The sequence below is a fragment of the Sphaerodactylus townsendi genome, linkage group LG01 (assembly GCF_021028975.2).
Source record: "Sphaerodactylus townsendi isolate TG3544 linkage group LG01, MPM_Stown_v2.3, whole genome shotgun sequence".
In the NCBI taxonomy this organism is placed as follows: Eukaryota; Metazoa; Chordata; class Lepidosauria; order Squamata; family Sphaerodactylidae; genus Sphaerodactylus; species Sphaerodactylus townsendi.
Genome location: NC_059425.1, coordinates 29507444 through 29531856, shown reverse-complemented (window position 1 = coordinate 29531856; position 24413 = coordinate 29507444). Strand labels below are relative to the sequence as shown.

The window sequence follows — 24413 nt, the reverse complement described above, 5'->3', positions numbered from 1 at the left end:
TCCGTCCCTAATATTTCCTGCTCTCCCCACCTTCGTGCCTTCTCCTTGTGAACTTCCTGCTGTCTCAGCCTGGCCTCTCTGGACACCAAGCAATGTTCAGAGGTGTTTGTTTTCCCCTGCAGCATCCAGCAATGCTTAGTGGTTGAAACATTCACTCAGCTGAACCACTACAGGGTCAAGTCTGCTCTCCACCTCTGCTACTGGTGCAGTATATTATGAGGCTTCTCCTGTGTGATGTCAGGCACAGGACTTGGCTTCTTGCTAGCCTCACGCTTTTAAAATGCGTAGTCTTCATTGTGGGGAAAATATACCCATTTGTGGGATATCCCTGCTTGAGAGCTCTTGCAGCAAATGAAGGGCCTCTAGGGCTACGCCCAGCTTCTTACTCTTCTCCTCATCACCTTTAGTGGATATTATTCGAAAGAGAAAAAAGTGAACTATGTCTAATATTGGGGGGGGGGGGGGGGGTCAGTGCTGTCCAGGCTCTGTTCTGTGTGGCTGGCTTTTCATGGCTCTGAGTGCCGTCCCCATCGCCTCCCACCCCCATAAAGCAGCCAGTCCAGCAGTGGAGTTCTGTGCCCACCTAAACACCACCACCTCTGCATGCATTTCTTTTTTTAAATAAACTGGTTTTATTTCACTAATTGGCAAGGACTAAAGTAGAAATGAATACAAATACTTTGCCATCCTCTAGGCCTGAATCACACACACACATACACACCCGCTCCTGTCTTAAGAATAAAGTGGTATTCTTAAGAATAAAGTGGGTAGCACTTGGCAGAAATGGGGCATCATTTCAGCAGGGAATTTACCCAGATGCCAGCAGATTCCACTTGGCCCTGGCAGAGAGGCAAAGAGCAGTAAGATGTTGAAACTTGCAGGATGGGTTCAAAAGAAAACAACCGGTTGTCTACACATTGTGCTGAGGTGTAGTTGAAATTACTGACATACAAAAGGCCACATTGGACTCTGCCTGGCTCTCTTGTCTGGAAGAAGTGACCATGTGCTGCTCAGGCAGGGTTGGCAAGGGCCAGAAAATATGCTTCAACTTCTTCCTTTTGGTCATGTGAAATGTGGAGATCGTCTGCTCCAATCAGATGAGTGTGATATTTATAACACACCGCTTGCCATTGATTTCCCTCCATGCCCCACCCCAGAGGCGTAGCTGGGCCAGAGTGCACCTGGTACGCACTCTGTGTTTTCCGTCCCCCTCCACGGCACCCCCCCAACACATTAATATACTTCATTTTCGATAACAGTAGGTTGAGAAGCGTTTTTCTTCAGGTTGAAACGCCTGGTGGGAACTATACTTTCCATGAGACTTTGCGAGCCCCAAGGTCTCATGGGAAATGTAGTTCCCACCAGGCCATTTTCAGCCTGAAGGGAAGAGGCCGCTTCTCCAGCCTGCACTGTTTATCAAAGGTAAGTGTGTGAGACGAGGGGGGAGGGGCGCTGTGGGGTGTGTGCGTGTGATTGCCCACCCACCCCCCAAGTGCGCCCGGTGCAACATACACCCCCCAGTCCCCTGGGAGCTACGCCTCTGTCCCACCCTCAGTACTAGGCATCGTGGCAGTGGAGATGTGCTTGGAAAAGAGGACAGGGTACATAAGGAGCTTCAAGTATTTGGGAAAAGGCTTCAGTGTTCCACAAAGTCTGCTGCTGAATTAAATGGTGCAACATCTGGTGGCCTGTCTCACAACAGAGAACTGTAGGGTTGGGGGTTTTTGTGAGGGAGATTTACTGCTACTCTTCTATATGTATAAAAATTCTCTGCACACAGGAAGCATACTTAAGGCAAATGGCTATGCTAGAGTCCTCACTGGCAGGCTATCTTTCAACAGGTGAGAAATTCTTCTGTAGGGGAGTTTTCAAACAGACCATTCTTCCACACCACTCCTGCATGTTGCAGGGGTACAGTCCAGACACAAGTGCACTAATTTCTGCCACAAGAGGGGAACTAGCTACAAGAACCTAGGAGCAATTTCTCCAGACTTTACGGGGAAGTGTTTCAAGAGCATGAAAGTGTTTTTTTGTCCCAAGAGTGTTTCTTTAAGACTCTTTAAGTATTTCCTGGACTTGGAGTGTCCCTCATCAGCCCTTGCAAGTTCAAAAGCCGCTAGAAGATAAGGAGGCAGCTAGGATGCCCTGATTTTAAACTTGTAGTGCAAGGCAGAATTAAACTACTGAACTGTTGCTCTCCCTGCTGCGGAAACAGTGAACTGATACGCACTACCTACCTACCTTTCCCACCCATCCCATTGGTAGAAGCTGCTGGAACCAACCTTGTAAAGGCCATGGCCAGGAAGTGGAATGTTCCCTACCCTGCCACCAGCATAGGGAGGGTGAAAGATCCCATTCCTTAAGGCTGCACTAGCACCAGGCCTTCCTGTGAGCAGGCAAAATCACTGCATGGCCTCTACCATGCAAGGACGCTCCAGCCCTTTGTTTACAATATGTGTGCTCTGGGTGCTCAATAGTTGCATTGGGAGTGGGGAGCTGAGCAACAGTCTCTTGTGCAGTCTCAACAGAGAAGCCACAGGCTGTCCCTCTACAGGAGGAGTGGACGGCAATGCCTGTGGCCCCAACACCAGGTCCAGGTGCCTGGCAGGACTATGTCCCCGTCGAGGCGGGTGGCAATTGTTAGTTCTTGGGTTCTGCCTGTTGAACCAGAAGCTCCGAGTTCTAGCTGAAGCCTTGCTAGAAACCAGCAAGCCAACCTTCTGCAGTTGTGATTGCTCACAAAGGCAGGTAGGGTTGTACCATTCTTTACTGAGTGGCAGCCAGGCTGGCTATGGGTGAGGCCTTGTCATTGCCCCCTATGTGTGAGAAGAATCCTGTTATCCCATCTCTCTTGACATTAATCCTCTCTCCCACTCCTCAGTCACAAGATTATGGGTAAGGCTTACCCAGCCCTCTTCATTAGTCTTAGCCCAACAGATTCGTCTAAGGATACATGCAGTCCCCCCATGCTAGAGCTTGGTCCCCCACCCTTCCTAGCTTCTGCTGTGAATCTGGTGTCTTTGCTGAAGACCATCTATGTCCCTCAGTTCCAAGGAGGAACCATCTGTGCTGCTCTCTGGTTCTTCTGTACATTCTAGATCTTAGGCCTCCAGCCCTTGATAAACTGCATGATTTTCTTGACCTGAAGTTTGGTGAGGTGGAAGTCCTCCGATAGGATCTCCTCCGTGAGCTGTACAAAAATACTGCCGTCGATACGCTCACGGGCAAAGAAGCTAACCACGTCCTCAGAGAGGCCAATGAAACGTAGGCACCGGGACACTTCCTCAAGTGATAGAGTGGAAAGGTCTGCCGGGGGCTGCCAGGGCGAGCCATCCCCATTGAGCCGGGCAGGTGGCACCTCAATGACCCCTTGGGCCAAATATAAGCGAGGGAGCCCTCCTTCAGCACCATGAACAACCGTAGGAGACAATGGAGCCACAGCCGTGCGGATGACAATATTTTCAGTTGGCTCAAAGGCTTTTGTCAGCCGAGGAGGGGGTGCAGGGCTGTAGTGTGGCTCCCCCTCTGGGGAGGAAGTGCCCTCAAAGGGGTCAAAGTTCTCTGGAGAGGACGCAGCGGGCTTCTGCCACTCAAGAGACTCCAACCAGTCTGAGGAGCCAGAGGAAGCCGGGCTGGATGAATAGGCTGGATTGGCGAAGGGGTTGAGAGCCCCAAAGGGGGCAAAGCGTTTCTGAGGGTGGGGAGGTTTCAGGCGGGGGCAGCTGTGGTAGCTCTTGATGGTGGTGGAGTCACCACTTCCCAGCAGCGGGGTGGATCGCCCTGTTGCCACACTGGATCCCAGGTCACTGTAGGCCCATGGATCTGACCACGAAGACACCTGTGTGGGTTGCGATGGAGACTGCGATTGTGCCTGGGGGCTAGAAAGCTGGCGGGTGGAGGGCTCAGTAGCTTTGCAGTCACCCCATGTACAGGGATAGCAGTAGAGGGAGTAGGAGTCGGGAGACGGGGAGCAGCTGCCACTCCGTGGCCTTGACCTGGGTGGAGGGGGAAGAAGAGAGTCCAGGGGTTAGCTGAAGCAGGGAGGAACAGTCAGTTAAGTGTTCTTAAGGTCCATAAAGAACAGCTGGAAGAAGTCAGAAGCTCCAGCACCCCCCACCAAGCCCTACATCAGTCATCGCAGAAGTGCAGCCAGGTTCCAGTCTTGGTGGGTGAGGCTTGTCTGTTATTTGCAAAGCCTCTCCCATGTGCTGCAGCTGCACAGTTCAACATGACTTCTTGGGACTCTGGCAACAGCTAGTGCCGGTTGACAGCAGGGCTGGGCAACTCCACAGGGACAACAGTCTCTGCAGAACCCCTCCCCAGATGACTTTCTAGTGGGCTTCCGGGAACGTCACATGTAGCACAGGCCTTGGGCGCTCAGCACAAAGTCAAGGCAATCCACCCTCAACACAAAAGGCTGGCATGAAGCGACCAACCTTAAACTTCAGTGTTTATTTTATTTATTGTTTTATTATATTTGTACCCATCTCATTCCTGTCAAAGGCCAGGCTCAAGGTAGCCTACGACAGGGTTAAAACAGCATAACAGATAACATTAATGATGTGATGGTGTATGAAGGAAAGGGGGGAAGAAGGGCCAAGATAAATGCTAGTGTGGTGGAAAGGTGGAAGGATGGGTCCCGTATCTGGAGCAGATCCCTGTGCAAGGGTTCATTCCTGGGCTCTGGTGTCCTTGCTTATAAGCAAAGGGGCTGTCAAGTAGCTATCTCTGGGAACATTAAAGTGGCGTTACTGGAGCTGTAACTCTTTTGACTCCCATGATTCTTCCGTGAAGGATGGTCATAAGGAGAAGCAAGGTGCAATTCTTGGTGTTTTTTTTACCTGGAGCCAGTGAGACGGAAAATCCCGCTTCCTTCTCTCTGTAGCAACACAGCTGTTAATTGCCAAAGACAATGCTTTCTTTGCATCCTTCAAAATAACTATCATTTCTGGATATTAGATACTTTGAGTCCTGAAAGCTTCCAGCAGACTTACAGTACAATCTTAAGGAGAGTTACACCTGAAATGAACGGCCTTAGACCGGAGTAATTTTCTTTAGTATTGTACTGTAAATGCCTCAAGAGCAACCAAAGAAGAACGATCAAACCATCTGCCATCCTCCAGGACACAAAGATCAGAGGGAGACCATTCCTGAAATCTTGATCCTGAGATGAGGCCCCCAGACTGCCTGTGTCTCTAGATACGTCAACTGCTGCCCTTACTCACACAATGTCGTGAAGTCCAGATGAGTAGTAGGAGAGGCTGGAGCTGGGCGAAGCAGCTGGCTGGAGCTTGGGGAAGCGCAGAGGCACTGGAGGGCTGGCAGAGGCGGGCGGGTGGCCACCTCGTGGAGGCACTGGGGGTGCAATGAGAAGGCGGCACTCCTCCCTCACCTGGAAAAGATAAAGTGGTATGGATTGTCATCTGCTGTTGGGGAGGCAAAGGTGGAGAGATGGATGCCTCACAGGGACCATTCAAGATCCTTCTTTAAGATGCAGCAATGGTCAACAATTTGAGTTTGGATGCATCAGAGTCTAATGGGCATGGCGAACACAGAAGCCCAAGTTGGGTTCCGGCAGAATGCTGGGGGGATCCTGTAGAAGTCTAATCAGTGGTGGAAGGAAGGAAGGGTACTTAAGGCCTCCCGCTGATCATTCCTCATGATGTCCAGTCCCCCCTCCCCCACCCGCAAGTGTTCTTCCTGTTGCAGAGTTTATGTCCCACCTTGGAGATCACAGGGGGGTAATAAGGAGGCTTTTAAAAGGCAGCACTTGCAGGGAGGAAGGAAAGAGCAAAAAAATCACTACCGCGTGCAATTTCGCCCCTGCAAAGTGCCCCTCTTCTCCTCTATTTACCCTACTCAGAAAATGCTAGATTTTGATGTTTTGACTTTGGTATATGCTGCCCTTAATCAATGGTATTATGAGATGGCATTTTATTTCTGATCTCTTTCTTCCGCAGCAATTCTGATTAATTATTTTTAACTAGAATGGCTGGGCAGGAAATTTGGCAGCAAGATCACCTCGGGTGGGGGAGGTGTTCCAAATATTTCCCAGGCCCCAGTCTAAGTTCTTTATCCTTCTTGCATTCACTATTCCTTGTGCACGCACTAGGCAGGAAATGTGCAAGGACAGCCCCTGGAGGGATTTGTGGCATGTCTGGAGGGCTGCAAGGTGCAGAGGCAATATTGGGGAGGCATCTTGCCCGGCAAAATTATATCTTCTCTTCCCTCTCCTGCCTAAGATACACACTGCCTGAAACTTGCACGGCCTCCCATGAAGATGATCCATGTGAGCTAATCATAAAGCCTGAACTGACCCGCACAGGGCCTCAAAGACATCAGGAGACAACTGCAGGATCACTGTAGTCTTGCCACATCCCTTTACACAGAACCATAGTAACAGGATACCAATGACAGCGTAATTGCCCTTAAGGGTTCAGCTCCTATGAAAGGCAGCCACTAACCAAAGTGATATTTTATATGGAGTCAGTTGACTTCCAACTAGTTCAAAACACAGGTTTTTGCTATCGGGTGGTGTGCAATTCTGAAAAGACACTGTATACATTCAAATGAATTTATGTCCAACAGTGAGTGTGCCCAAAAAGCATTAAGAGTTCAGGTCACCTACCAGCTGGTAATTTAAGCCATGCACCAAAGAGAAGAAGAGTTGGATTTATATCCCACCTTTCTCTCCTATAGGAGACTCAAAGGGGCTTACACTCCTTTCCCTTCCTCCCTCACAACAAACATCCTGTGAGGTAGGTGGGGCTGAGAGAGCTCAGAAGAACCCAAGGTCACCCAGCTGGCATGTGTTGGACTGCACAGGCTAATCTGAATTCCCCAGATAAGCCTCCATGGCTCAGGCAGCAGAGTGGGGAATCAAACCCGGTTCCTCCACATTAGAGTACACCTGCTCTTAACCACTATGCCACAGACAAACCCAGATTTATGTGACTTTAAGTTAGATATGGAAAAATCTTCCTGATCTGCCTCGAGCAACTTCCACACAAATGTCTTGCTCTCCCTTGGCTTCCTTACCGCTATGCTGTTTTCAAAAGCATCCACGTGAGGTCATCCTTAATTCATCCTGTTTCTGTGTTTTGTCCCTGCTTTGATGCACTCTTCCCCAAACCTACTTAAATTCCACCTTTTTGAAAAAATTGGTGCTACAGTGCCTTTGAGTGCCAGGTGAGCAGGAAGGTTTGGTCCTGCCCAGATTGGTGCCATTTTCCTTGTCTCATCCCCCATGACAACCATCTCCCTCCAGACACAGCAGAAGGCTGCGAAAGAAATCAGGAACGGCTAGATCACTGTAGCATTACAATGTGATCATTCAGTGCTGTATTAGTTTTCTCTCATTTTTCAAGATCAAGCTTGTAGCTTTCCCGCCCCCAGAGTTATAGAGTGTGGTGAACAAGCAGTTTAGTGCTGCAGTGATCAAGTAGTTCCTGATTTTTGGCAGAAAGAGGGAAGAAATGGTGGTTGTGGCGAGGAAAGTATGGAGAAACCTGCCATGACGATAGCCCAAGGTAAATACTGTCAACTGCAATGAGAGCTAACCAGAATATCACCTCTGTGTGGAAGCAGCCCTGGACTAGACTGGCCTTCAAGGACTGAACAAGACACAACTAACAGCACTATGTCAAGCTGCTTTCTCCATAACATCCAGTTCAACTTATTTTGTTTAGTGTCGTATAATCCTGCCTTTCCTCAAGGTCTGTTACATGGTCTGTTTTGCCTATGATTTATCTTCACAACTACCCAGTGAGGTAGGCTAGGTTGAGAGAGAGAGTGACTGGCCCAAGGGCAACCAGCACGTCCCATGGAAAGTGGAGATTTGAACCCAGATCTCAAAGGTCCTACTCCAACACTCTAACCATTGCATCACACTGGCCCTCGAACTTACCCTGCATCCTAACTTTAGGATGTATTGTTCCCTGCTTCTGCTCCACATCACCAACAGGTGTTGGTGGGGCAGAAAAATACACTTCCTAATAATAGCAGGGGTGGGGGACGTGGAATAGTGTGGTATTGCCCAATCTTGTCAGTTCTCGGAAGCTAAGCCAGGTCAGCCCTTCAACAGGGGACTACCAAGGAGGACTTTGTGAAGGAAGGCGACGGCCAACCATTCTGTTTAATCACTCGCCTTAAAAATCTCATGGGTTGCCATAAGTCAGCTGTGATTTGATAGCATTTTACACCCACAGCAACAGCAGGAGGCGTAGCAAGTTAAGTTAGATGTAATTGGAGGGAGGGGAAAAATTGAAATGGGGCTCCCATTTTAAGTGCAGTTTCAGACTCCTTACAGCTCACAGCTGTGTCCTCAGCCCATCATTCTGTTCCGCCTGACCTCTTACAGACTATACTGTGTCTCATCAAAAGATCTCAGGAGAGTTTGAAGTCATCCGCCTCCACTTCCTGGGCCTTCTTTGTTGCTACAGGTGGGTCCTAGTGCCCACCAGCCCTCCCAAGCCCAACCCCATAAGAACATAAGAACTAGCCTGCTGGATCAGACCAGAGTCCATCTAGTCCAGCATTCTGCAGTGGCCCACCAGGTGCCTTTGGGAGCTCACATGCAGGATGTGAAAACAATGGCCTTCTGCTGCTGCTGCTGCTGCTCCTGAGCACCTGGTCTGCTAAGGCATTTGCAATCTGAGATCAAGGAGGATCAAGATTGGTAGCCATAGATTGACTTCTCCTCCATAAATCTGTCCAAGCCCTTTTTAAAGCTAAAAGCTAACCCCACTGAAAGAAAGCCATGTCCTGTGAAACCACTTGAGAGATTCCTGATTGAACTCACAACCCCCCCCAATAAAATAAGCCGCACCTTACCTTACATCATAGGTGTCAAACCCGCAGCCCTCCAGATGTCATGGACTACAGTTCCCATCATCCCCCGCCAGCATCATGCTGGCAGGGGATGATGGGAACTGTAGTCCATAACATCTGGAGGGCCGCGAGTTTGACACCTGTGCCTTACACCAATGGCAGAGTTGGGCATGTAAAATGGTGAGCCCTCGTTAAAGAGAAAGGAGTGAGCGGGGAGTTGTGGGGGAGGCAGCTGGGCAACAGAAGCCACAGGCACAGGGGAAGAGCAGCAGGTAAGTGAGGGGGACATTGGGGTTAGGTGGGTGGGTAGCAGAAGGCACAGGCAAAGAAGAAAAGTGGCGGGTGAGTGAGGGGGGAAGTGGGAAGCCACCAGGTGTGGAGAAAAAGCAGGGGGCAAATACTGCCTGGATCAAAAGGCCCCACCACTTCCGCAGGTACTCCAGTCCAAGTATGAACCTCTGGCACCCTACAAGACACATGCTCAACATTGGCTGCCAGGGCCAGACTCACTTACTGCTTCAGATTTGGGTGGGACAGGGGGAGGAATCTCCCCCAAAGGCTCGGCCTTCAGGTGGCCTTGGCAACGTGGGGAACCAAACGGGGAGGAGATGCTTGCAAAGGAGATGAGATCACGTTGGCCCTTGCTGGCACTCTCCAATCCTGGCAGGTTGCTGCTGGGCTCTGAGTAGTTCTCAGCGCTTTGATTGGTCCACAGTTCCTCGTACGGGAGCTCCGGAGTCCGGAATGTGGGTTCAGCCCAGTCGGGCGTCATGTACTCGCGCTCAGAGTCTGAAGCCTCAGTAAGGGTGGGGTGCTCCTGGTAGGAGGGGAGGAGCAATCGCTGACTCCGCCCTCCCGGGGCAGGGTCCTGGCGGCCACTTTCGGTGGCGCTATAGAGGCAGAGCGAGAGACGCTGGAGGGACTGGGCCAGTTCGTCATGGGCATAGCCCTGCAAACAGAGCCGCACACGGCGTGGGCTCGCGCACTCTTCCGAGAAGTCCGGTTTGGCCTCGCGCACAGCCTTGGAGTATTCATTGGGGTCAAAGCATTCCTGGCAGAGGGCAGCACACTCATGCAAGAGCTTTTCGAGCTGGGGATCTCCACCCCCGCGCAACATCCCCTCCGGCAGCAGGAAGCGGGGCATGTCCGTGAGCAGAAGGAAGTGGAAGGGCGCCACCTCGTCCCTGCGGAGGATGCAGCACAGCACCACCGTCTTGGAGATGATGCTCACCAGCTTGTAACAGTGGCCCTCGCGGATGACGTGCAAGTCGTAGGGGTTGCGAGGCGGCCGGCTGGGGACGGTCACATTGACGGGCAGCCGCACCTTCTCGATGATGCTGCGGATGGTGTGCTCTCCCTCCTGCATCTGCAGCTCCAGCGGGGAGCGTGTGCTGAAGCGCCCCTTGCACTGGAAGGGCAGGCTGAGGCTTTCGTTGGTCCGGTGGTTCATGCAGATCAGGCAGGGCATCTTGCCTTTCAGCTGCTTGCTGCCGCCACCTCCACTGCCGTTCCCGCCGCTGCCACCGCTGCCGCCGCCGGGGCCTCCCACTTTCCCCAGCTTGCGAAGCAGCGTATTGAAGCGTGACTTCTCCTTCGCAGCCTTGGCACACAGGATCTCTGCCTGCCCCATGAGCGTTAGCTCATCCCCCGCGTGTAACGTGAAGTTGTACACCTCGGGCTAACTCAGCTTTCTGGAATCCCACCCGGCTACAACTCCAAGTGAAGGGAAACCACAAGTCGGAGAAAGTAAAAGTCAAAGGGAGTCTCTATAGCGGGGTGGTTTCATTTGGCCTCCATTTAATTTTGCTATGACTGCAGCAACCAGTTTTCCCTTTTCTTTATTTTTCCCATTTCTCCACCAAAGACCTTGGGGTGACACATGCAATTCTCCCTTCTCCCCCTTCATTCTACAACAACCCTGTGAGGTAGGTCAATCTGACAGAGAGTGAATGGCCCAAGTTCATCCAGTAAGCTTGCATGGCAGAGTAAAATCTAGCCCTCCTCAGATACCCTCTAACCACTGCACCTCAGGGTCTGTATTTCAAAGCATCACATTTCAGCAGCTACACATGGCAAAGTATAAGCAGCACAATAATCCTTCTGTTATCCTAGCGAGGGATTGCAAAAAAAAAAAAGTCATATGTGTGTGGGGTGGTGGATGTGGGTATAGAGGGACTGCTCAGGTCTCCATAAGGCCAGCATTTAACATGGAGGGTTAGAACATAAGTACATAAGAAAGAGCCTGCTGGATCAGACCAGAGTCCATCTAGTCCAGCACTCTGCTACTCGCAGTGGCCCACCAGGTGCCTTGGGGAGCTCACATGCAGGATGTGAAAGCAATGGCCTTCTGCGGCTGCTCCTGCTCCTGAGCACCTGGTCTGCTAAGGCATTTGCAATCTGAGATCAAGGAGGATCAAGATTGGTAGCCATAGATCGACTTCTCCTCCATAAATCTGTCCAAACCCTTTTTAAAAGCTATCCAGGCTAGTGGCCATCACCCCCTCTTGTGGCAGCATATTCCAAACACCAGTCATGCGCTGCGTGAAGAAGTGTTTCCTTTTATTAGTCCTAATTCTTCCCCCCAGCATTTTCAATGAATGCCCCCTGGTTTTATTATTGTGAGTTAGGCCTGCCCCAGAAGCCAAACAGAAGGCGGTCCTCTGCACAGATAACTGTGGGGAAGGCAAAAGGGACAAGACTTAGTGGCAAGAACTCATAGCTGTGAAAAACCAAGAGCTGGACCTCCAGAAATGTCTGATTGGTTAATTGCTTGACAGGAAATTGCCAAGGTCTGATCTAAATGTGATGTTGGCAGAGCAAAAGAACTCAGTGGGGCGGGCTTTGCACTTCACACTTGGAAACTTTGCTGCAGCCCACACTGCGGCTTTGCACAGCTGACAGCCCAATCTGAATGAGACCTGCTGTGTGAACAGTGGAAGAGTTTGCCTGGCCAGTTTCAAGTTTAAATCGGGCCTCAGATAAACACAGAAAAGGAAGAGAGCAAACACCTCTACACTGGGGGCCCTGCCAGGCTTGCACAGGGCACCGTGGGGGTTAGGGGTAGATAGGAAACTGGACCATGAAGCTTTAAGAAGGTCAACAAGGCATTGAAATGATCCTTCCCCTAATCTTCTGGCCTCCACTGAATATTGAAGTGGAGCCAATAAAGCCAGGGGGAGATATTTAAAACATCTGCAGTCAGATTTCTCAAAAACAAGTCTATTAAGATGTTTAATATTCAGAAACAAATGAGCAGCCCCGCCAGGCCAGCTCAGAAAGGCCTTTCCAAATATGGTGTCTTGTTCCAAATAACAGCCAGGCCCTTCTAGGAAGGCCAGAAGAAGGGAATGAAGAAAACAGACTGCCCTGCTTTAAAGCCAAAGGATAGATTCCCATCCTTAGTTTAGCAAACAAGCTTTGATCTGCTTGCACAGGCTTATATTTGAGCCACCTGAGCAACTCAGGTATGGCAGGGTTTTATCACAGAAAGGATCTTTACTCTTTCACTCTATTCATAAGATCTCAGTTTTTTACCAAGAAGTTACTTAAAAGGGCCCCCCTTAATACAATTACATCCCATTTTAAGCCCACTGACTTCATCTTGGGTTTGGGAAGCTCCTGGACATCTGGAGGTCTCTGAGGAGTGTGGAATTTACAGAGTGGAAGGGGTTCAAGCAGAGGTGGAGCTACTGGGGGGACGGGGGTGGGCGTTGCACCAGGCGCGCGACTGGGGGTGGGGGTGCAGAAAATCACCGCCACCCCACGGCACCCCCCTTTACCTTCATCACACTTACCTTCATCAAACAGTGCAGTCTGGGAAAGCTGCCTGTTCCCTTCAGGCTGAAAACACCCTGGTGGGAATTACACTTCCCAGGGTCTTATGGGAAGTGTAGTTCCCACAAGGCCGTTTTCAGCCTGAAGGGAACAGGCAGCTTCTCCAGCCTGCACTAAGGTAAGGAATGGGGGTGAGGGGGCAGGGCGCCGCAGTGGGGAGCGGAAAACACAGAGTGCGCACCGGGCGCACTCTGGCCCAGCTACACCTCTGGGTTCAGCAGAGTTGGGATGGCTGATGTCCATGTTAAAGGGCATCTCTTCAAACCCCTTCCCTACCGCTAAGATCACTTCCATCAAAATTCAACTTTTCAATTTAATTTTCCTACCTCATATCCTTGAGGTTGGTAGCCCTAATTTCAAGGGATTTATGCTTAGGACGGTACTGCCAGTGGCAGAAAGCCAGGTCTTGGGTAAACAGCTTGAGTAAACAGGTTGTGACGTGGCAGCTAAAGTTTTGCAAAGTTAATTTGAAAAACGCACGAAGAGGAGTAATGTTGCCTCAGCCGAATATGAGGTTTTGAAACACCTTACAAACCAGCATCACTGCTAAGAGCAGGCTCTGAACAGCTCAGTCCTTTGTTAACAACCAATAATGCCATTTAGGATTAATAAACAGAACAGCCGAGTTCAAGAAACTGAACTCCCAATACAGAAAGGGAGATCTGGAACTCCCTCTCAAATTGAGAGAGCTTCCAGGAGAATTCTCACACACACCCCACTTTCAGTATAACCTACCTCACAGAGTTATTATTATAAACATAAAATGGAAAAGAGAAGAATAATGTACAGCCCCTTCGGGTCCCCACTGGGGGGAAAGGCAGGTATAAATGAAATAAATATATAATAAACTGTGCTTGGGAGAAGATACGCTCACCCTGCGGAAGCACCGCTGACCTTGACGCTGAAGGTGATGGCCTCCATCACAAACACTCGATCTGGGAAGATGCTGGCCACTTCCTCCACACTGTTGAAGTACTGGACTGGCTCTCGGACGTCCCTGTCCTGATCCAGCAGCTTAAATTTACCTGCAAGATTGGAAACCAAAAAACATTAGTTCAGTTCTGGGAGGGGCTTGCTGGGAAACCAGCTGCAGAGATCATCGCCGCAGGTAACAACAAGGGAAGGACAAAGCTGTGGTGAAAAAACACCCCCTACTTCCCCTCTTGGTAACTCATATCAGAATTGCAGCTTGGGAAGAGCAACATTTAATTTGCACTCTGCTGATGGTCAGAGGCTAGTTTAACATGGTCTTTCCAGCTGCAGGACAAGTTCATCTTGTTCACCACCAGCTGCCTACCTAGATGTATGGCAAATAGTATTTTAATCATGGGTACCCAACAGTGCAAAAGTGCACCAGGAGCCTCACATCCTCACAAGACACCCAAGAATATTCAGGGGCTGAGACCAGAATTTTCCACAAAAGGAGGAGTGGGTTCCAGATGGGCATAAAAGGAAGACCTTCCAGGTAAGCGTCTCACAGACTCTAACTTGCAGCCCTCCAGATGTTATAGACTACAGTTCCCATAATCCCCTGCCAAGTATGCTGGCAGGGGATGATGGGAACTGTAGTCTATAACATCTGGAGGGCCGCAAGTTTGACACCTATGCTCTAAAGCAGTGGTTCTCAACCTTCCTAATGCTGCGACCCTTTAATACAGTTCCTTATGTTGTGGTGACCCCCAACCCTAACATTTATCTATTTTACAGATGGAGAACACTGATGCAGAGAGTCTTAGGCGACTCCTGTGAAAGGGTCATTTGACCCCCAAGGGGTCGTGACCCACAGGTTGAGAACCACTGCAGGAAGGGGGGACAAAAGAAAGGGTGAGGTGGGATGGTTCTTTCACCCCACAGAGAGAAAGAAACTTGCCTTCAAGAACATGGCTTCAATAGAAATAGTTCAAAAAATGGAAACAGAAATCTGATAACCTTAGCTTATTCAGGCTCTCTCTTAACAAGGAAATACATATAGAACTAGGGAAAGAGGACCTCATGAGGTAGCTCCTTTTTTATTCTCAGTCATTCCCTCAGTCATTTTTGTTCTCTTCCGGGTTTCCCCCCTTTCTGTATTGGATGGGTTTATTTACAAGTAGTAAGCAATTTTCTTCTTAAGTAATTAGTGTCTTACTGTGGTCATTCGGCTCTACACAAGCCTCCACTTGGCACAACGCCGACCAAGTTACAACATGATGCTAGGAAACTTGTGCCTGGATTAGGGTTACTAGCAGTACTGTCATCATACTCCTCAGAGGTATACCCTTCTAAGTCTGCTGAGGTCAATGGACTTTAGGCCACCCCAGCTATGAACCTCTGCCACAAGAGTGGTCAGGATTCCCCAACCCATTTTACAGACAAGTGTGACACTGAGAAACTAAAATCCCCAAGCATGCCAGAGACTCTCAGGAGTATGGTGCAGGATAGGATTCAGCCTCTGTCCCATGCCATTTTCCTGACACAAAAAAACGGATGCTGTGCTTTATTTTGCATTCTTTCGCCTTCTCCCCAGAGGCCCATGTTCCTCATTTGCATTCTCTTGTGTATTCATCAGTATGATGCAGCCGTTAAGAGGGCCATAGACAATCAGAGCTCATCCCCACCCAAGTTGATTCTCTTCCCCTAGGCCAGTCTCTCTCTCTCTCTCTCTCTCTCTCTCTCTCTCTCTCTCTCACACACACACACACACACACACACACACACAGAAGGGACATGGGGCAGAAATGAGCTCAAGCAGCTCAAGCTGGCCTGTTAAGTCAGACTCTCACATCAGAAAGACTGAGTTGGATCCCACAAACCCATTCTGCTAGCAGCTGAGCCTTCCCCAAATGAAAGGACCTCAAGGAGAAGAAGAGTTGGGTTCTACACCTTGCTTTTCTCTGCTTTCAGGAGTCTCAAAATGGCTTACAATCCCTTCTCCTCTGCACCACAGACACCTTGTGAGGTAAGTGGGGCTGGGACTTAGCCCAAAGTCATCCAGCAGGCTTCATGGGGTGGTGTGTGTAAAACAAACCCAGTTCACTAGATTAGAGTTAGCTGCTCATGTGGAGGAGCGGAGAATCAAGCCTGGTTCACCAGATGAGAGTCTGCTGCTCTTAACCACTACAATATGCCGGCTCCTGCATCAGAGGAATGTTCTGAATAAAGCTGCTCCCATTAACGGAATGAGTCCATACGATCCAACCCATTCTCCCTACTGAGTCCAACTGTGATTAAACAACGGTGAGGGAAATGACACTCTACACATCTCAAAAGTCCTCTTTTCTTATTCCTTCTCTCAAAATGAAGTTACACATATTGTCACTTCCCAAATTCAACTGGGTGACACTCAGTGGTCTTTTCCACAGCTGAGCTTTGAGAATCAAGACAGGCTCTGGGGGTGAGCCCCACTGTATGCATCCCCCAACATTTATATCTGCCTTTGGAGAAAGCCAGCATGATGAATTAAATCAGCTTCCTTTTCTCCCTGTGGGGCCCTTGTAGCCATGGAAAAGAAGAGGAGGTGCCAAAAAGACGCAGGGTGAGATCAGCTCCGTTTATGGGAAGGCTCCGTCCCCTTTTCTGCCCTCACGTCAGAAAGTTCCTGAAGACAGAAAGCCATAGAAATCCCAGGTTAGAGAGGAAGCCAGCAAGAAAAGGCCAAATCAATGTGTCAATTGCTTTCCAATCCATCACGGCTGGCTCCTCAGACTCTCTGACCATACAGCAGAGCAGACACAGATGTTTCATAGCATCAGACAGTCAGCACTCCCTCCAAAGTGCCTAGCAGCCTTCAGATGTAGTCAGTGGCTCTCCCAATACTTTCCTAGGAATTCACCAAAGTGGGCTTAACTCACCCTCTGAGCCTGGTCACGGTCACTTATTTATAGTGGGCAACTGATGCCCCAGTCTTCATGAACATGCATTCAGAGTTTTAAGACGGCAGCCAAGTTGGTCTGCAGTAGATTCAAGCCCAGTAGCATCTTGGAGATCGACAAGATTTCCAAGTTACAAGCTTTCAAGAATCAAAGCTCCTGTTATCTTGTACCTTGAGCTTTGATACTCAAAAGTTTACACTCTGAAAATCTTGCGGTCTCTAAGGTGCTACTGGGCTAAAACCTATGCATTCAACAAAGTCAAACCAGTAGTCCATCAAACCCAGGACTGTTCACCACTCAGACTGGCAGATAAATGTGGGTGAGATGTACGTGGAGGAAGGCCATAGTTGTAAGGGAGAAATGACTTTCTTCTGCAAGGTTTGGGCCAGCCAACAATCTTCTGGTGGTCCAACCAATTAGAAGGAAAGTCCATCTCTGGCTATTAGTCATAATGGATAATTCAGAGGTAGGATTACTCTACCTGCCACTAGCTGGTACTAAAATAATGTGGAAAGCTATTCCTCCACCTCTACCTCACCCCCTCATCTTCCTGGGCTTCCTGGAAGTATCAGTCTGCCCACGATTAGAAACAGGATGCCAGACTTGGTGGACCGTTGCCCTGATCCAGCATGGCATTCCTTATGTTCTTAATTACATGAAAGAAAGTAACGCCCTGGAGAATTTAGGAGAGGGGCTTGGCTTGCTTCTGATGATCCTTGGTGACCCTCATTTTAGAGAATCAAGCCAGCCTGCTCCCATCTGCGTAGTCCTAGCCTTTCATCCACATAGCTTCATCTTGGATTCATTTGCTTGGGTCACACTACGGTGTGACAGAATGGCAGAAGCTGGTCTTTATAGGGAAAAGAGCCAGGAAATGCTCAGCTTGGAGAAAACGAAATAACAAGAATGACTTGCAAGCCGTTTCCCAACGTTCAAAAGGATTTCATTCAGCCAGAAGACGAGGAAGCGACAATTCATCCCATCTTCCAAGGATGGGAAGCAGCAGAAGACTTTAAGTCACGGAGGGCAACCTGCAGAACACTTCGGAAGCTGCAGAACCTGCCGTTTCTCTTTCACCTTTGCAGGCTTACAAGAAGCACCTGGGCTGGCAGGTACCCAAGATCCCACCCTGGAGACCCTGGGTGCAGCCCATTCCTGTGGTTTCCTATAACTGGTGGCCAAACTCACCTACCTGGCCCAGTTTCCCTGCTCTCTCTCTCCTGACAAGGGCACAAAGAGCCCCTGGCCAGTCACTTCCCACAGAGGACTGCAAATGGAGCATGCAGACAGTCAGGAGCATTAAGGGATAAATCAAAGATTAGGGATTGATCGCCAGGGCCTGTCCCCTCTGTGAGCTATAGGCAGACCTTAATGGATTATCTTCTCTCTCCCACCCCCCTTTCATCCCTCCCTCCCTTCCTCCATGAGACACTGGCCTTTTGATTTAAATTGAGCTCAGCTTTGGATAAAGATTAATTTACCAGGCAGGGATCCGGCTGTTTGAAGGTCCACACCCAGCGAGCCTTAGATCGGTCTTCTCTCTCATCCTCAATTGCACATTGCCTGTATGTGTACCCCCAGTGAGGCAACAGTTGTTTGACAGGTAGGAACAGTTGTGTGTCCGGGGGAAACATTAAGCACCTGCCTCCTAACTCCCATGTAACAAATGTATATTTGGGGGAGGAATGGAGATCTAGTCACAGAATTTCTAGTGTTTCATCCATTATAATATTGTATGAAGTATATTTTAGGCAGGCCTCTTGAGAGGCAGTCTATACACCCCTTTTCTATCTACCCAGTTCACTGAATATCTAGCTCTTTCGACTCCCCAAATGGTTTATATCACTCAAACTGAAACAATAAAACAATAAACACTTCAAAAACTTACCAATAAAGAAACATTAAAACAAGAATGAAAAAGAGAGGTGGAACATCTGTGAGCAAGGTTTGAGACCAACCACATCTGGATCTCCACCTTCCCTGGGGTGCTGGGAATTCAAACCCTCCACGGCAGACAGACGGTGATGAAGACAAAGAAGATGAACAGGAGGAGGAGTTTGGATTTATACCCCTCTTTTCTCTCCTGTAAGGTGTCTCAAAATGGCTTACAATCACCTTCCTTTCCCCTCCCCACAATAAACACCTTATGAGGTAGGTGGGGCTGAGAGAGTTCTGTGATTAGCCCAAGGCCACTCAGCAGGCTTCATGTGTAGGAGCAGAGAATCAAACCTGATTCACCAGATTAGAGTCCACTGCTCTTAACAATCACCATACAATACTGGCTTCCATTAAGTGGCACTCTCTCCCACTCTCATCCTGGAATCTCAAATGCTTAACAATTTTTCAGAAGCATCATTTACTAGCTGATACCCAACCCAATGAGCAGATGCTCCTGACAGTAAGCAATTTGAGGGATGGATGTGACTTCTAGGGCTCTGATTGTCTTCCTTTGAGACAGAATCTAAAAGAACAAAACCAACTACCTAGCTTGATTGCTTCAGAGTCCATGTGGGAGCTTCAGAAATCTGAGGAATATCCCCATCTAGCAATTTTCAGCAGCAATGTTTTGAAAGTCAGTCCCTAAAGGCAAACGAAGTTTTGAAGCACCCTTCCCTAAGCCTAACCCCTCCGCAAAAACACAGATAAAAACCTAAAAAGATCATTCAAATATTTCTGTAAACTTCCATTTGACAAAGAGACTGCAGTTGTAACTGGGGTATGATGGATGCTTTTCCAAGATCTTCAAGATCTTTCCTTCTGTGTATTTGTTCAGGATTATTAAAGGAGTTTTACCCACTGCCACTGAAATAATCTAGCTGTGGTGTATGAATCCAATAAGAACTACGGGTTGGATCCATCTGCATGTTCCATGAAGAGATCAGCTGCTGTAAAAAATATCCCAGCAAGTTCCAGCTTTAACCAAGCTCCAGTTCAGTTGCCTAAACTCTCTATTCCAACAATAGCACATCTTTCAAGCGGCTACTAGGGAAGAAGGGGAAGTACACCCCGCCCCCCCTTTGCTCCAGGGAGACGGTGCCCCATCTGCAAACACTTCTTCAAACAGTCCCTGTTTGCTCAGCAACATCCTGAAATACAGCAACCAAGAATGCCTTGGGAAGATGGGCTATGCAGACAAGAGCCCAAAATGAGGCCCCCTGTGACAAGCAGATGAAGCGACGTAGGCAGAGAGCCAGCATTGCATGTATACCCCAGTCTATCATTCTACAAACAGCAGTGTACATTAAGGTCACCCCACCACTCCACCCTAAGGCAGGGATGACGTGTGGCAGCAATAGGGGGTGGGGAGGGGAAGAACGTCCTCAATGCACCAGCTAGAAGTGGTAGGGGAGATTTACAACAGATGGAAATGTGCAACCGTGGTACCTGTGGCCTCTTCTATATCCCCTCCCTCTGTTGCAACCAAAACAGGGAGAGACTGGGTATCAGATAATAAACAGGTGCCTTAGATGTAGCCAGTGGTGGGATTCAAATAATTTAACAATCGGTTCCGGTGGTGGGATTCAAATAATTTAACAATTGGTTGATTACAAGCACCATGTTAACAACCGGTTCTGCTGAAGTGGTGCGAACCTGCTGAATCCCACCACTGGATGTAGCCACCAAATCTTCCCTTGTGATTTTGTAAGTCAGAAGACAGCAAACCAATGTTAGTGACTCAGGACCATCAAGAACCACCCCAGGCCCCAGACAGTATCCTTCTGCACACACCCACATCTACATACCACCCTGAACCAATGCAAATATCACAAGGAAGCAAATCACATGCTTTGCTCTGCATTACGCCTCCCTGCCCGGGTGGCCAGAGTCCCCGTCTTCCTACTTCCCCTTTTGGTGGCCCAGTCATGAGCTGTGACCTAAACATCCCAGATTCAAATCCTACCACTGCCACAAACTCTTTAAGTGTCTTTGGAGGCCACTGTCTCCTCAGACTTCCCAGCTCCAGAATGTGGGTTGCTGCAAAGATTTCCAAGATAATGTATGCCAAGGTACTCTCAACTCTCAAGAATCGCTAAAGACAAGGAGAAATGTTTTAATTGATTATGTTGTTCTTTTGTATTGTACACCGCCCAGAGCCCTTCGGGGATGGGGCGGTATAAAAATTCAATAAATAAATAAATAAATAAATAAAATGTTATTATCTCTCCTTCCCCTTGCTTTCTGATGCCACATGCTGTAATAAGTTCACATAGCTATTCTATATTAGTTAAACTGGATTACCTGCAACCCCATTTCCATACTTGCAATCTACAGTTCATACTAGATCATCAGTTTCATCCACCAGTACCAGTGAAATGTGAGGAAAACTAAGTCACACTTTACTGCACTTAAAATACTGATTGCAAACACAATAGTGTAGGTGTCGAAGGGTGCTAAAGAGAAAACAGAATTAATTAAGGGAAGCCCAGAGTGTTGTCATAATTCAGTCACAACTGTTAAAATTGTCACTAAATGTAAATAAATATCCAAGGCAATTTAATAATAATAATAATAATAATAATAATAATAATAATAAGAAGAAGAAGAAGAAGAAGAAGAAGAAGAAGAAGAAGAAGAAGAAGAAGAAGAAGAAGAAGAAGAAGAAGAAGAAGAAGAAGAAGAAGAAGAAGAAGAAGAAGAAGAAGAAGAAGAAGAAGAAGAAGAAGAAGAAGAAGAAGAAGAAGAAGAAGAAGAAGAAGAAGAAGAAGAAGAAGAAGAAGAAGAAGAAGAAGAAGAAGAAGAAGAAGAAGAAGAAGAAGAAGAAGAAGAAGAAGAAGAAGAAGAAGAAGAAGAAGAAGAAGAAGAAGAAGAAGAAGAAGAAGAAGAAGAAGAAGAAGAAGAAGAAGAAGAAGAAGAAGAAGAAGAAGAAGAAGAAGAAGAAGAAGAAGAAGAAGAAGAAGAAGGGTTTGGGTTTATCCCCCCCACCCCTTTGTCTCATGGTGGCTTGCAAACTCCTTTCCTTTCCTCTCACTACAATAGACACCTTGTGAGGTAGGTGGGGGTGAGAGTGTTTGAAGAAAACTGTGACTAGCTCAAGGGCACCAAGCAGGCTTCATGTGGAAGAGCAGGGAAATAAATCCAATTTACCAGATTAGAGTCTGCCTCTCACGTAGAGGAGTAGGGAATCAAACCTGGTTCTGCTGCTCCCAATCACTACACCTAGTTGGCTCTCTAGTAAGTAGCGCCACTGCCACTCAAACAAATAGAGCTCCTAGAACTGAGTTAGTGATAACCAATCAGAACATTAGTAGGCTAGTGCCCCAAAGTGACACAGGAACCTGCAGCTGGAGGTAACCTTCATAAGGGGGAACTTGATCCCATCCCCTTCTCCTGAGCCAGAGACACTCAGCTCAATTCCTAGAAAAATTAGAGGATTCTATTTTAACATTAGCCAAAAGAGCTTGAGGAGGACACATCCTCTGTTGTTAGAGAGGACTTCTGGGCCACAGTTTGGGAAGCTTAGGAACAGTGATAAGAGAGTTGAACCAGAATTGGAAAGATCCTGATTTGGCCAGTGACTCTTTCTCAGCCTAGCCTAAGTAATACAATTTCTTGCAAGGATAAAGAGGAGGCAAGAGAGAACCTAAAAAGAAGAGTTGGGTAAAAAAATGTAAAAGAAGGACAGGGAGTTTATGGAGAAATGATGAGAGATTATGCGCAGGCTGGCTCAAGATAGAAAATCCAATTGGCACCTTTTCCCCTCCAAATTATCATGGGCCCCCCAATCCACCCAAGTCCTGTTGCTCAGACCACATTGAAACAAAAGGACTGCTGCACCTCCCATTTATTTCATGTGAGGACTTCCGGAGGATCTCTTTTCACTAATAAATTATCTCCTTGCCCTGCAGTAGGACCATCTCCAAGTACGAGGAACACACCAATACTCCTACTCCGGGTCGATCATCTCTTTGTGCGCCTCCCTGTCGAAACGGACTCCATTACCCATGCTATAGAGAATCCAGAAGCCCCATCCCTTTCCCTGCAAGCTGAGGCAGGAACCAGCTGCTCTGATTTTATGAATGGGGCCAGCAAAGCAGGTTAACACACGCCTCTCCTCTTTCCCTGTCCCATTCATCTCCCCCAGGAACAGCGATTAGCAGCCCCTGCTGGCCCATCTCCCATTATTTATTCATTCTTGCACATCATTACCCAAGATGGGAAGCACTTAGTGGGCTCATTATGGGCCAGGGATGATCTCAGCCCTGTTAATTCAAAGCTCTGGTCACTCCCCTCCTACTGCACCATCTGTCCAGCCCCTTCCGCTGCCTCCCAGCAAGGCGCCAATGTGTCCCTTTCCAATCTTTGACCCTTGAGTCCAAGCACCTCTTTGCACAAGCACAGGCCACCTACAACCACTATATTCTTAATTGTGGGTTTGCCCTCGCCGCATCTTTGACAAGCACGTTGCCAGGATTCCCACTAGCGGTGCTTAGGGAGCTGTCTGAGACTTAGAAGAAACAAACAGCAAGCACTGCATGACACTGTGAACAGCAACATTTTTCTGCCACCACTTGTAGACCTGCAGAACTTTTTTAGGTGGCCAGGGCTCAATTCAAGATGCTGGTATTGATCTTTAAAGCCCTGTACAGACTGGGAAAAACATACTTTAAGGACAGCCTTTTGCCATATGAACCTACCTGCTCACTGTGGTCATCCACAAAGGCCCTGATTCGGTTGTCTCCACCATTTGAACCCAGGCAGGTGGCAACCCAAGGAAGGGCTTCTCCTTCATGGCACCAAGACTCCTTCCCTAGAGAGATTTGTCTGTCTCCTTCCACCTGATGTCTTTCACCAGCAATTAAGTTTTGTTTGTTTGTTTTGTTTTCATCTGGCATACTGCCAATAACTCTTACTGACCCTCTTTCTATTCTTGTTTCAGTTCTTAAAATGGAATTTAATATTTTTATCTGAATTTTATTTGTTTACGTTTTAAAATATCTTTATGTTTGCTGCTTTGTGGGCCTTGATTAGGTGGAAAGGCAACATAAAAATGGTTCAACATAAACAAGCAAATAAATAAAATCATCTCGGAAATAAACTTTTGCCTCAAATGCTTAAACCCGCAACGGTTGGAAAGGGAAAAGACAACAGGCAAGCAAAACCACCAGTGCAATCAGAAACTAAGCAAAGAAAAGCCTAGATCAACCGAGGCCAGCTTCCCCCAGCCAAGTAGGGACAAAGGTAACTCCCTCCCAATCTGGGCAGGAAGCACTTTGCACAGAGGGACTATTTGGTATGCTTTGGGACACTCAATCTGCACTATGGAGGAGTTAGAGCTGTTTGGATCTCCGTTTCCATGACCAAAACAGTACCATGAGAAACTCATCATTGCAAGTTTTGGAGGTGGGGTTATTTATCTCCAGTGCAATTGCTTCCTTAGGGATCCCTAAAACAGCCACAAATCCCCCTCCTTTCATTTTTTCATGATGTTCCTGGCCTCAGCTGTAGTTTAGTCAGTCCAGCTAACCCTCTCAGCTTTCGTCATCATGAGTTATGTTTGCTCCTTCAACTCCCATGCAACGCAAAGGGTCACAAACTGATTTGTCCTTCCAAAATAGCCTGGAACAGTGGAGTGACAACACTCAAGAAAGTCGTGCTGGCCCTGGAACAAACACTCCCACAGTAAGGCCGTTTCTGCATGGTCCAAATATCCCAGGATGGGCAAGTGAAAATATCCCGGTTTGTGCAAGTTTTCCGCACGGTTCCCAGAGCTAAAGCGGGCCTGCTCCGGTGTTGCCCCACGATATTTCCCATAGCCTGGGATTCCCGGGATGATCCCACTACCGTGCAAACGCCACAGGAGCAGAAACAGTTTATTTTTCCCGCCTTGCCACTCTGGCCAAGACTCAGATTTACAAAGGTTTGTGCATGCAGGGATGCACTTGTGGTGTAAATACAGAA

General features: G+C 48.2%; 1 protein-coding gene across 1 annotated transcript in view; it reads right to left on the bottom strand.

Annotated features, from left to right (window-relative positions):
- Nucleotides 1-1487: 1487 nt before the first annotated feature.
- The window catches only part of GAREM2 (GRB2 associated regulator of MAPK1 subtype 2), a 38483-nt gene continuing 15557 nt past the window's right edge, over nucleotides 1488-24413 (bottom strand). The window contains 4 exon segments of the mRNA XM_048516330.1: nucleotides 1488-3995; nucleotides 5226-5392; nucleotides 9344-10511; nucleotides 13538-13688. Coding sequence (XP_048372287.1) covers nucleotides 3095-3995; nucleotides 5226-5392; nucleotides 9344-10511; nucleotides 13538-13688 — 2387 coding nt within the window. The 3' untranslated portion in view covers nucleotides 1488-3094.